At 37.0% G+C, this 14,922-nt stretch overlaps 1 protein-coding gene across 2 annotated transcripts in view; it reads right to left on the bottom strand.

Moving 5' to 3' along the window:
* Positions 1–14,922, bottom strand: part of Mgat2 (alpha-1,6-mannosyl-glycoprotein 2-beta-N-acetylglucosaminyltransferase) — a 114,879-nt gene that overhangs the window by 38,136 nt on the left and 61,821 nt on the right. For both annotated transcript variants that reach the window (XM_089239672.1, XM_089239671.1), the window contains exon 7: positions 7,642–7,717. In XM_089239672.1, the coding sequence (XP_089095798.1) occupies positions 7,642–7,717 (76 nt within the window). The remainder of the gene's footprint in view (positions 1–7,641; positions 7,718–14,922) is intronic.

Here is a 14,922-nt window from a genome sequence, read left to right as displayed (position 1 = left end):
TACCTTTATTCACATGACTAGGTTGCTCATACATATTGGAAATTAATACTTGTATTTTCCCAGTCTCGTCAATTTTTCCTACTGAGTTTTCTACCCACAAATCCCTCAGATTGTTTCTTTTGGCATAACCTCTATTTCACTTCCACATTCAAATACTAGCTTAACCAGTTCGTACGGACACCCAAATTGTATTGGGCATTACTATATTTACACATACATTTTTTGTCTATGACACTGCAGCATACCCTGGATTGATTAGCTTTATTTGTGTAAACTTATTTTTTAACATGCTTACTTTGATATCAAAGGAAATCTCACTTTTGGAGAAAGTCATATCCTAAAATTATCTTATAATCCCTACTCAGCTCATACTCAGAAATATATACTTTGATTCACTTTGAATTTTCCCAACTCTAAAAGTATACTATAACATGCCTCGTGTGGTAACGTCTGACCAATTACACCACAAATTTCAATATATATTTTCATTTCTAATTTTACCACACTTAACAGTATACATTATATTATTCATAATACTGATCAATGACACTAACACAAGCTCCAAAATAAATAAGAGCGAAAAATTCTATATCTCCAACTTTCACCATCACAATCGGTAGAGGAAAACATCTAACCTTAGTTTGCTGAATCCTATATATAATTTTTCCCCTACCCCATGACCGTCACTTCCGAAGTCGGAAGACCTGCTTTTTACAAACCGTTGCCTCTCCCCTACTGTCTCAGTTATTTAAAGAAACCTGTCCCCCTCTGAAAATCCTGCTACTGATGAGGATTTACCCTGTCTCGTGTATTGTGAAAACAATTCCGCAATAGGTGGGTAGTTAACCCATATCCATAAAAAGTGAGGTTCCCTCTGCTGGGGGCCTTGACCCAAAAATTGCAGAGGCACTTCAATCCGCTGCATGTGATTACGTTGGGCTGAAATTTTGGTAGTAGACATGTGTAGTGTGACCCCTTTTCCCCTACGTGCAAAGACATTGCCATTTTTTACATCTCTCAATTCTTGGGCCAATTTTTACATCTCTCAATTCTTGGGCCAATTTTTGCATTGAAGTATGCTGATGCATACTTTCTTCTGCTACTTCCGCTAACATAGACTGCAATGAATTTAATTTAAAAGAATTGCTTGTTGCTTGGTTCGCTATAGCACTGACTGTACCATATAGCTACAACTCTATAATTCCTTCATTTCCCTCTACCAGGGCAGCATATTTTATAGCGGTGGTCAAGTCTTAGGGGTCGTGGTTTAACATGTTTTTGTATTTTGATTCAGACGCACTAAAAATTGTGACAGTTTAGTATGATCTGCCAATCGTTCAACAATCTAGACTATTGAAATTGGCTCCTTGTAAGAAATCAAAAGCAGCATTTTTGACACATGATGCAAATTCCTTAATGAAATAAAATTCATTCCATTTTTGTTGCCTACATCCCATGAAATTCTGGAGATGGTAAGTTAAAGGAAATGCATTCTTGTGTGTGTCGTAAAAATTCTGTCTTGAATCGCTCGTAATTTCTTTCTCCTTTCAGTTTTGGACTGTTCGCCAGAAACTCCGCAGCCATTCTCTTTAATTTTGATTTCAGCACTATCAATTTCTGTGTGTGTGTGTCTGTCCTTTCTATAATTCACCCAATTTCCTCTATAGATTAGAGGAAATAGTCTGCAGGCCAAGACAGCTCTGAACCAGAGAAAATATAAAGTAATCCTAAATAACCTGCAATTGTATTCATTTTGACAGATGTTCTGTCACCAGATGATTGTACTAGATCACTGAAACTCATTTTGAAATTTTGTCAATTTTTATCGGGTGCAAGTACAAAATTAAAATCAATTAAATTATTTGAAAACAATAATAATCAACATTTAAGAATTATATTCACTCTCCACATTAATGTTCAATGCTACAGTCACAGCACCATTGTGGGGTGGTCCTTGGACCATCAATACTGAAACACCTTTGTAACCCAGTTACCCATCTCTTCTATTCCTTTGACTTACATACAATGCACGTTGTGAATTTAAATTACCAAGTTGGGGTCTCCTTCTATTTGAAGAGTAGCCCACAACATTATAAGAATAACCCAGGCCGTTAAACATTAACTGAAAGAGCTACTAGAAATAACTGAACTTCAAAAATAATAGATCAAAACATTCAATGTTTATAAAACATTTAGGATTGGATTGGATTTTGGGTTTAATGGCACAAGGCATAAAACATTTATTACATATTTGTCACAGTTACAGACTTAAGGTACTTGCACCATATCTAAGTTAATATGCGATTTGAGGGACTATATCAGTGAAAAACATGGCATTAGTTTAGCATGACTTACCCCATTCTTGGGTAGCATCTCAGTTTTCTTCATACTGCCACTGCTTTCTCTCTCACACGAACCTTCAAGTCTGTCTACTTTTTCTCAATACTCGCTGCTACTTTTTGCCTTCCCCCCCCCCCTCTTGCTCCAAAATCATTTTACATTTTAATCAGAATTTTAACTCAGCTTTTTTGCGCTACTTCAAAAATTTTCATTCAACCATCTTCTTTCTTTTACGGTCTGTCCTATTTTTCATCATGAAAGTTTTACTTCATTGGCTCTTATCTTCTTCTCTGGTAAAATCTCACGAACCCATAACCTTTGACTCAACCATTTTAATTCACATCTGTTTCACGTCCATAGGAATGGTCTAGACAGACATTCCTTAATAAATCAATGCATTTCACCAGTAACAAAAAGATTAGCCTTATCTTATTTTACATAAGATTTCCAATGCTGGGGTCTTTAGCTTGCCATGAACATTATTTCACCTACCTATCATTCTCTACTAGGATCTCATTTTAATACATTTTCTCAGACTACATATAAGTGCATCCCAAAATATACCTTTTCCCTAAAATTCAACAACCTGTCTCATTCTCGGTAAACTTTTCCCATCGAAATTCACCACCATCCAACAATGCCTCCAGACCTACATTCCTGTACTAAGGGTAAAAGGTTTCTTTTACTTTCTTTAGCCTCTTTCAGCTATATTTTTCCCCATGTCATTATTACTATTATAATATCTATATAATTATTCCAATTTTCCTTGCCTTCAATTAACTCATCCAGTCAACATTAACTACCTTTCATCCACTCATCAAGTTAACATGTGTGTAGGGTTAACAACCACCCTCCTTTAGAAGGACATGTTCTCTTTTTTTATGTCATTTCAAGCATCCTCCTACATTTCGGAATTAGACATCGAAATTCTCAGATTTTTTTTCTATTTCTGCTTTTTTTTATCAGTTCTGTTTCAGAGTTAGGAAAAATTATTGGTTGGAATAGTGATGTGTGTGCCATCTATTGGGAAAATTGGGATAAGTTACATCAGTAAGGATGTGTGGACAGACCTCCTCCTTTCTCAGTTTTCCAATCTGGTAACCCTACATGTGTGGCCCTAATATATTCATGTTATCGAGTTGCTCGTTTCATGTTTGTACTGCCATCTCTTTCATTTTCTGAAGCAAAGACGAAAATTCAGTTCGTCCATTTAAAAATTAATACTGAATACCTATTTCCATTGGCCTTCACCAAAGCATCAGCCTGAAATAATTCAAATGTTTATGTTCACTCCACCTATTCAACTCAGCACTATCTCGACAATACTGTTAATTTGTAGATATACCCAGACATGCCAACATTGGCTTAAAGCTTGTCAGCAGCAATGAATGATCAGCTTTGTCATCCAGGGGGTACCCTGCTACGACAACATAATCGTAGTACAATAAAAAATAATCACTCAAAAACTCAATTTTTTTTAATTTTAATTGAAAGTTCATTAGATACAGCATTTCATTGGCACTGGAACCTAAAAGGCTCAGGCCACATGAGCTACCCCCCCCCCCCCCACCACCCAAAACAACTTTTCGAGGGCGCCCTTAATAATTCATGAATATTCAATGCAATCTAAACCTGCATATTTCGTGTGGGCCACATATATATGGACGTCTAGAAACCCTAGACCCCCTCCCCATTTTTTTCGTATCAGAGCTCCTACAGCACCTACGACAAAACATTCTTTCCGACACAAGTTCTGTGAGCTCGACCATGCACTATGCAAATGAAGCCGGGCTCCAACCCACTGTGCTGAACCACTCAAAAGCCTGTTTTTAGGCCACAGCATGTGGGCGGTTTCAAAGGAAAAAAGGTTTTTGCAAGTTTCGGCATTCATTAGAGCGGCAGGTTTAGACGTGGCTTTACAGATTGCCTTCCGCGCAATATATCTATGTCTTCTATTTAACTCTCTCACATGCGTATACGAATTCATCATTATGGTAAAGATCGATGGAATTTAAAAAATAATAAAAATAAGTAAAACACACACACCGCAGGAAACTCAAAGACCGAATTTTTTTTAAACCGATTTCCATAATATTGAGAGTGTCTTCCGTAGCTCCATGGTTTATAGCGGCCATCCGTGGACAATCTGTAGCAGTTTGCAACTCTGTATACCCTATTGAAAATAAGTGTTTCATACTTTATGAAACACACATGGCCGCAATTAGATGCTTTGTTAGTGGGCACAAGCATGCATTTTGGCGCCCCCTTGTCATGTTGGAGAGATTAAAGTGTCAAATTACTGCCTTCTCTAGTCCACCAACTGGGGCACCAGATCCCCCATTTGTGGCCACACACAATTAAACAAACATTGCAACTAGACTCAAAAGGTAGAGCTATAACTCTTCGGCCATAGATTTATTTGACTTGAGATGCTCAAAATTTATCAAAAATATATATTTTTAAAGCTGCTTACTATTCTTTTGAAGAAACCATCTTAAGGATTCATTGATGTGAAAAAAATTTAATCCTTTATGTATGCACACACTCTGTGTTCAATAAACTTGCTAAAAGATTTCAAACAATCTAATAACTGTATTTTGTCAAATGTGAACCGTAAATATTTTTTGGCCCAACCAATCCACCAATGTCATCTTTAAATATAAGTTTTGCCAGGAGATGTGTCCTACAGACAGTACAGAGCCTTAAAAAAGGCAGCTGCAGAATATAGCCTGTGTTTTCAGAAGCAAGTAAAAAGAAACCCCTCAAATTTTTAGGACTGGGAGAAAAGAGAAAATTGTTAGAGAGCCGTGAGCAAAATTGCGTGATTCAGTACACACGTCATTCAATAGTCATTTCATACCCTACTTTTTGTGAGAAAACGACTTAAATAAGAAATCTCAATGAGTATTAGTAATAAGAATTGGCGACAGAAAAATAAGTAGTCATTATCTTCATCAACCATTTTCAATCCACTGCTGGATGAAAGACTCCTCTAAATTTTTCCATTTTACTCTGTCTGATGATTTAGCCATCCAGTTGACTCCAGCCACACACACTTTTCTGATCTCGTAGATCCATCTTGAATGGGTATGCCTTCTCAGACATTTAACACCATGGGGCTACCAATCCAGAATACTTGTGGTTCATCTGTTGTCCTGTCTTCTTGCAATATCCAGTCCATTTCCATTTTAAACATTTAATTCTTCCATGATATCATATACCTTCGTGTGGGGCTTCTTATCCAAGTGATTAATTTTGTCTCTCCTTGTATGCCTAACATACATCTTTCCATGCTCCTTTGTGTTGTCTGTAGCCTAATGATTCCTATAAGTAGTACTAAGCAGGAAATCGTTATAGTGGGATCCACTGTATTATATGCAAACACTTGCAGCAAAGCTGTCACTTTATCATGGTCTGCCCTTGAGAGTGGGGCTGATGGAGCTCCAGCCCTAGGGCCTGGATCGTTCTCAATTTTTTGTTTTTTCCAAACTATGAATTCACTATAGAGGGGGTACGCTGAAGATTGCAGCCTAGGGGGGCCTGTTTCAGGATGTGGGGGAGGGGGAATCATGTGCTTTATTGTAACCCACAGGCATTTCACTGTGGAATGTGGCATCTGTTCATGCCCCCCTTCCCAATTTTCATTTCATCCAGACACTGTGGCTTTGCATCGCGATGACCCGAGTTCGAACATGGAGGTCTATTTTGTTTAATATGCTTTAAAAAAATACCACAGTCGTGGTCGAGTGGTCACAGTGACAGACTCACATCACGAGGTCCCATGTTTGAACTCCACCATCGCCACAGTGGTGGTCGGCTAAAGTTAGTTTTCTGTGGTTCCCAACTTTGAGGCAAAAATGTGAGCCGATCTCCCCATTAAAAAGTCTCGTCACAGAGAGTAACAGGCCTACAACAGTATACTCTTCAATCATTACACTTTATGCATAGTTAGAAAAATTGATGGCACGTGGCAGCACTACACATAACAAACATTAAACAGAAACAAACTTTACAGAAGGTTCACTATACATACACACATTCTAACGTGTACCAATTCATTAGAAGTTCGGCAGAGGAATATGGATGAGGTGCATACCTGGTTTAGTAGTAGTAGTAGTAGTAGTAGACATTATGGCCTATGAACTGAAACAGCAGGGGTTACACTATCGCCCTGAGGTCACACACCCAATGCTGGTGTCTTTGCTAGTGTAAAGTATTACTGCTGTTGTCAGTAGCCTTCATTCATTGAACGACTATCACAATGTCTTTTCTTCCATTATCAGAGAAGGACTGCCACCCGAGAGTGCCGCCTTATACATTGTTCTTTCCATTGTTCAAGATTTTTTTTTTTTGGTTAATTTTACGTGTGTATTGTTAAAAAAATTGCAATAAAAAGAATTAGAAATACTTAATTCAAGATATCCGCTGATACACGTACGAATTGATACGACTGATGTTAAAATGTCCTTTATTTCTCATATGGGACATATCAAATAGGGAAAAAATGTAGAAAAGGTCACCTCAAAGGCCTCCTTGATTCCCGGGCCCAGGGTTGCAGCCTTATCAGTACTGCCCTCAGAGAAAATCCCACATATGGCCATGAATATGTTAGATGATCACATTACTATGTGTTTCATAGAGGTTCCGTAGCTGCTCAGAAATATGGAGAGATCATAGAACCCTATGGTGCATCTTCTCAGGAGCGCAGTTGGCTGTCAGTTCTATTTTATGGGGAATATATACAGCTGGCTGAACTTCTGAATGAGTACCTTCAAAGTGAGGATATGTAGTCAATGAATTGGCCAACCAGATCTCGAGATCTCAGCCCAATTGAAAATGCCTGGAATGCACTTGTGAAGGCAACTGCAAATTGTCAACCACCACAGAGAACCTTCTAGAAGCTAACTCCTTTGGTATAGGAATAGATGTAACTGTGACAGGGACTAACCCTCTCATCAACAATATGAGAACCCTGTGTGACTCGTGCATCTGCTGAAGGTGGCCATATATCTTATTAGGCACATTTAAGATATCATCTTTAGGCATTCCTGCTATCATGATGGGTGGATATTTTCACCGTTATATGGCATAATTGTTGTTGGTTTATATACTATGTATCCATAGCAAATTTCATTAAATTCTGCCTGTTATTTTTTGAAAAATGTTTTTTCTCCTGATTTTGGACACCAATGCAGTTTAACTAACTGGAAGAGATCTCGGTAACGAAATGAGTCCGGCAGTAGAGATCTGGCATTCATTCAGTTAAACTAGTCCCTTGTAATAGAAAATAAAAATATTCACCTGCTTGCTGAATGCCGCATAGTTATATGCTTTTACATAGCTACCAAGACATAGAATATTACAGTGCTGGCATTTTCTGTGAAAGAGAAAAACTGAAGATCACTTGATGAATGTAATTTGAAAAAAAAAATACATAAAAAATTCAATTTATTTATATGACAAAATGTTTGGTCATTTTATTATTAACTACAGTTAATAATTAATAAATGTATTTACAGCAAAACCCCTCTTTACGGCCGAATAATAATTCCCTCTTGTATAATAAATGCATATAATTCAAACCCCTGATTAATGATCATCCCTCTTTTACGGTCAAATTTTTTTGTCCCAATGGTTTACATAAAAGAGAGGTTTTACTGCAACATGATAAAAATAGAAAACATTTATTTAACCCATTAACTTCATAAATACAGTTTGCCCTGCTTCATTGAATATCAACAATTCTAGCACATAATATCAGATTAAACAGGGTATTTGATTGTGTGAGGAACTCTTTAATAAACCATATTGCATCATAAATGTAAGGAATAATATTAAGACAAAAAATTGATTGTAAAAAATGGCTTCTGGAGAAAATTAAACATCTACATAATAAAAATTATAATACTGTATTTCCTCTAACATTGTCCAAAAAAAAAAAGCAATTTTTTTTTTTATCTAGTTTTTTTCCACATTTGAAAATGTTCTTTGTCTAAAAAGTTTCTTGAATCCAATGCATAAAACAAGATAGTCTTTTCTATTCATTTTTCGATTCTAGGGATTTTGCTTTAAACAATAAGAGACTGAAGCTTTTCTCACTCATTTTTTTTGTTCATGTGGCTAAAAGTAAAGTTATAATTTTTATTATTTTTTTTAAATTAATTAACCTTTTTTTTTTTAGCATCAATCCTGTTATAACTAGAGCCCAGAAGTTAAGGCAAAGTGCAACAAATGTCTTTTTTTGCCTATTTTCAAATTATTGTGGTAAAAATGCCCTTTTTTGTACTTTTTCTGTAGTGAATGCCTATTTCGATATTTATTCGTGAATTATAGAGGCAATATTCTGTACAACTTAGAATAAATTATTTTCAGAAACTCTTCTCCCCCCCCCCCCCCAGATCCATTCAAATGTGAATAGGCATACATGCCCTAGAGATAGAAGACTAGGCATAGATGTGACAGATGCATTGCTTTTCTATCTGCTTTACACATGTAGTTTTCAAATCAGCCTGTAGTTAGAAATCAATCTATTGTCAATATCACATCAAGACCATAAGAGATCTAATTTAAACAAACTGAATTTTACAAGATAAATTAAAATTATCCACTAATTTTTGCATCAACTGTGCTTTGGCTGGATATTATTACACATGAATGTTTTTGTTTGAGATGCATGCAACTCATGAAGAAGAACTAAGAGAAAGCTGGGAATGAATTGGAAGTTTTTTTCCAGATGCTTTGCGCACAACATTATAAATGAATAGCTGACCAGTGACTGTCCAATAGTCCATCAGCTGATAACATGCCTCTAGCTCTGGGATCCATTATTGATTTTACCTTTTTAAATCATAAATGCACCGCTAACAACCATATAATATATAATAATATATATATGGCAAGATATTTCAGAATGCAAAAACCTTCTCTAGAATTAGAGAGATATTCTTTGAAATTGAATTTGAAAAACATATCGTAACTAAAATGTTACTTTGAAATAATTCCATATGAAAATGTTATGTTTATATAATTATTCTTTCATTTCAGCTAACAGTAGTTTGCATGTCAGCTAATTATATATTAAGTTTTTGATTTAATCGAAAACTCAATCTCGAGGGAAGTGTTAACACTTTTTTTGCATGATTATATTAATTTAACTTGGGCTAATAATGAAAAGTTATTGTAATCTATTATTAAAACAGACTGAGTGAGTGCAATGAATTTTTTAGCCAGTTCTCAGACCCTTAATAACACAGCTTTCAGTTATTTCTCCTTTTTTCCATTAATTATAAATTCATATTTTAGGTGTTTTTTAAAGCCTTTTTGCCTGCCTAGCTTATGAATTTTTAGTGCTTTTTTGCCTGTCTATTTTGACAATTTTTAGTGAATAAACTTCTGGGCTCTAGTTATAACTTTATGAACCAGAGAGCAGCTATATTGCAATTAAAAATGACCACCAGATAGCTAGGCAATTGAATTTTTCTGAATCCATTCATCACAAATTGTGTCTACAGAACTTAATTCTCAGTGTAATGTCTTGAATATCAAACTTAATTGTTCTTTTGCTATCATTTCTATACTACCTTCCCTCTGAAGCAGAAAGATTTTCAATGCTTCCCCCGATTCTCTCAAATTTTTTCTTGATTGTAGCACCATTGAAAAATGTAACTTTGATATCATGATATCTACATCATCATTTTGATCACTCTCATGATAGCATACACTTTAGACCACAATTTTGATCGCTCACTGATCAGGTTCCTCGTTCTCTACGTTAATTTTCTGGTCATTCACATGCTTGCACCTGCTCTAGGTCATGCTTTTGATCGCTCACTGACGTGGTCCCTCACTCTCTGGGTTATTCTTTGTCAAGGGCGTAGTGGGGGGGGGGGGGACTTGGGGGTTTGTTCCCCCCCCCCACCCGAAATGTGAGAAAATGACAGAAAAAAGGGAAAAAGATGGCCAAATCCATTGTTCTGTCACTTTGGTCCCCTCCCGAAATGAAAGTGGTCCCCCCCCGAACGAAATTTCTGGCTACGCCCCTGTTCTTTGTACATTCACAGGCTTGCAAACGCTCTAGATCGCTCACTGACTAGGTCCCTCACTCTGCAGGTCTTTGTTTTGGTCATTAAGATGCTTGTACCCCATGGCCGTCTTAGAGCATCATGAGCCCCAGGTCAAGAGATTTTTTTGAGGCCCTACCTGGCAAATTTTTAAAAATGTCAATGGGTTCTCAATTATTGAGAGCCCCCCTCCCCTTCTACTCTTGAGGCCCCGGGGCATGCCCATACATTGAGATGGCACTGTTACACCCATTCTAGGTGACGCTTTTGGTCACTCACTTACCTGGGGACTCTCACTCTTTTAGTCATTCATGTGCTTGCACACGCTTTAACCCAGGGCTTGACAAATCCCAGGTGCCATGACCCCCATGACGAATAAAAAATTGCCATTGGAGCCTGAAACTTTGTTTGATTGCTAAATTGTAGTGTTAGGACGATATGCATTTTTTTTTTCGTATTTATGTCAGTGTGTCTACCAATACGAAAAATGGTTGCTGAGTCTTGGACAAGTTGAAAACATGTTATTTTTCTGGAAAAAAAAAATATGCTCGGCTCCTAAGGTATTTAGTTGGTGCCTAGATTGTTTTTGATTTGTCAAGCTCTGCTCTAGGTCTCACTGCAGGGCCTAGTAACTAGAATTTTTGCCGCCTGGAACAAATTCAATAATTTTATAATAGTGTTCTTTGTTCTCACTTAAAATTGCCATCCCAGGCAGTTGCACTCCGCCCCCCCCCCTTCTGCCATCTGTAGTTCCAGCCCTGCCTCACTCTTTAGGCAGAGGTTGATTAATGATATTTTTCCACTCATTCCTCAAACTTGCCGCCCTGAGCTATATCTCGCTAAGCGTCCCTGTAAATATGACACTGGCAACAATGCATTTTTCTCCCAATTTATTTGTTTGGGTGGTTTTTTTTATCATTGCACAGTCATTTTCCCTCCAAGGACATAATTGAACCTATGCAGTCTGCTGCCTAAAGGCAGCCAGCCCTAGAAGGGAATCAAATCATATTGCTAGAGGTTTGTGTACAAACCTCTCAACTAGCAATCAAACCTTAGTAATACGTTACAGAAGTAAAACACTTGTAAAATTGTGCACAAAATGATATCTACTTAGCAGTATTACGCTTTTGAAATCCATATAACTATGTATGTACGTTTTCTTTCATCTTTTTCTTCTAGAATATACCAGGAGAGTTGCCTACTTTTTCTAAGTCGTACACTATCACGGGCTCAGTTCATGCGCATGTCCCTTTGTAACATGCTCTACGTTTTTACTCACAAAAACATGCCCTTATTTTATTTTTTTTTTGCTTGTCACAAAGCATTTCTTGCTCTTAATGCTTTTATAGTTCTAGTAAACAATATCAGTCTGTGATTATTCATGTTAATCTAAACAAAGGTGGTTTTTTTTGTGTGAACTGAAAATATGTGTAATGATGACACTGTAGCAGCGGTTTCATAGCAGTAGCAGGATTGGAACTAAGGACTGGGCCTGAACTTTTCAGGGGAGGATTAGCTTGATCCCCCCCGAATCACAAGAAAGTGCTTTTATACATTGTTGTCACTAAGTTTCCATCCCCTCAAATTTGCCGCATGGGGCTGCTGCCCCTTCCTACTGCATAATCCACATATATGACTATTAGAGAAAGTAACAGAACTTTTTGCCAAGTATATGGCCGTTGGGAAAGGATAGTCCCAAAATTGTGAAAGTTTTCAAGCAGGACTGTTCCTAGTTTCCTACTGAAAATTCATTTCAGCTTATGTATAGAATCTCTTCAGATTTGTTCAACATAAGAGAGGCATCATTCCCATAACAATCATTGTTGCAAAAGTGCATTAAAATTCATTTGCACTCGTAAAATCTTAATGGGGAGTAGAAATACTCCTCCAAATTTTAGGCAAAGGAAACAGTTCTTTTCATGAGTGTATTGATATAATTGTAATAATAAAATTTTTTGTGAACATTTCTGAACATAGAGGTTTTCAGATACCAAACTTACAGAAATCTAGCAATGTTCCAATAAATACAGTATAAAGTGTCAAGATTTGGTTCAGATAGAGCATCTGTTATGGTAGTCTCAATAAATTGTGTTGGTGTACAACTAATTAAACAAAATCATTTGATGTTGTGTGTCCTTTTTTTTTTTGCACAAAAGCTTGCTCTAGCTGTAAGCCAAGTTCCAGGAAAAATGCAAAAATAACAGAAGTACAAGATACAATAAATTCTAAATATCTAAACAATATAATCTGTTGTAAACAATAAAATTTAATATTTTGATAATTTCAAATTCATTTCTCAAAATTTGGAGCTTTCCGGACGTCTCCTATGGAGAGTCTGTATGTTGAATGCAACGAGCCATCTCTTACAACAAGACGCCAAAAACTTTCTTTGAAATATTATGTCAAAATGAAGCCTTTGCCAGGTCATCCACTTCATAATGTCACTTTCAATCCGTCATTTTACAGACTTTTTGCTGCTCGCCCTTCATGTGTTCCATCCTATGGTCTTCGTATGAGGGTACTCATAGAAGAACCACAAATAAACATTAGTCGCCACAGTACCACAGTAAAATTTTACTGGGTACCAGGTCATGTTGGAATACCGGGCAATGAGAAAGCAGACAATGCAGCTCGAAAAACAACTAACATTGACAATAGCCTTCTGGTACCTGCCAGTGACCACTTTTCAATCCTCAGAGAAGTGATGCATTGCCGCTGGCAGGATCATTGAAACAATCGAATAAATAATAAACTTCATGCCATCAAGCCCACACTTGGTCATTGGCGTTCGAACTGCAGAACTAACCAAAAGGAGGAAGTTCTGCTTGCCCGGTTACGCATAGGACACAGTCGCCTCACGCAATCATATTTATTATTATGAGAGAGTCAACCAGAGTGCCCTCATTGTCAAAGTTCATTGCTCATGCTTTTACTTGTTCACATCATCATCATTTTACGATCGCTTTTGGTCATAGTCCATCTTTCACTTCGCGACATTTTAAATGACCACTGCGATGCACCTCACATTTTTAAATTCATCAAAGCCATTGGTTTCTACAATTACATATGGTTTACAATCCCCGTCATTGTTTTACGTAAACTCACTTTCTTGATATGACAATTTTCCTTTTTTTATATTGTCATTGTTTTGGCGCAGTTTGACAAAATTGGTCCTTATGCCAATATGTTTAAAATCTAATCTAATCTCTCAAAATTATTTCGCGAACATAGTGGACAACATGATAGTGTAATCTTGTTTTATTGTTGCAAGTAACAGTGAGCTTTATTGAAGTGGGGCTTCCGAAATCCAATTGATGAGGCATCTACGCTCTTTCTCATCCCCGCCTCTGATGGCAGTTGTCAATCATCCCTCCCTGCCCTTTCACAAAAATGTCTTATATACCCATGCCTCCCCCCCCCCCCATCTCAGCCGTCTCCGGGCGGTACGGCTGTTATAGAGTTAAGGATCATATTCACGGTGTCTGCAAAATACCAAAAGCAAAATTCTGTGACTTTTCAGGGACTTTTCCCATTCGCACAGCTCCCACTCAAAAAATTAGAAGAAATAGGATAGGGGAGGGTACCCCCCTTAGACAACATATATAATCATGGCATAATAAAAAAAAAACCCCTAAGAATTTGTTGTTTTTTCGAAAATTTTTTTAACTAATTTTTTAATCCAAGATGTGGTTGATCAAGCAGTTTATTCAGTAGGTTCAACGATTGCTGCTGACTGTCAAAATTGACAGTTTGACGTCAGAATCGACGTGCCTTGTCAGACAGGGATGAGCATCAGAAGGAAATGCTCTCTTAATAGAAGGTGCACGAATGAACCCATTTCTTTACTGATTGCATTAACGCGTGCATTCAAAACGTATTGGTGCAAGTAAAATAAAAAAATTTGAAGAAACATTTCTTATATACGAGAGCCAAAATCATTGTTTAAGGGTACAAACATAGTCCAGATGATTTCCCAATTCGGAAGAAAACACAGTAGAGGGCTGATAAAGCCAGGGGACTCTAAATGAGATAATTCTCATTTTTTCACACTATAAATTCACTATACGGGGCCTGAACAAAATTTGTTACTTTTGACTCTGTATGTAAGGCAAGATTTTAACATTCCACCTATGTTAACTACACTGCTCAAAACAATTAGGGGAGCAAGCAAAAAAGTGAAGAAAACCGTGCGAGACAGCCACGTATTGGCATACAATGGATAGTACACGCGTATCAATGCGCAATACAGAAAAAAGACGTAAAAAAATTTGGAATTAAGCTTTAATTCTTTGAAAATATGGAAAAAACATGAAAAGATGATTTAGGGCAACAATTTGGTTACATGTAAACAATAAAAAAAAGTACTGTTTAGACATGATGCATGAGTTTTAATAGGGCGTGTGGTCTCCTCAAACAGCTAAGACTGCTGCACACCTGTTTCCCATGGATGTGATGAGGTTATCGATCAGACTTTGGGGAATACTGTTCCACTCCTCAAGAAGTGCAATCTGCAAGTCTCGGA

Source organism: Pholcus phalangioides, unplaced genomic scaffold (genome assembly GCF_987345545.1).
Source record: "Pholcus phalangioides strain wild (caught in Gottingen) unplaced genomic scaffold, Ppha-v1.0 ptg000011l_1, whole genome shotgun sequence".
Taxonomy (NCBI): domain Eukaryota; kingdom Metazoa; phylum Arthropoda; class Arachnida; order Araneae; family Pholcidae; genus Pholcus; species Pholcus phalangioides.
The sequence above is the reverse complement of the archived record's forward strand: the minus strand, read 5'-3'. Positions and strand labels throughout refer to the sequence as shown.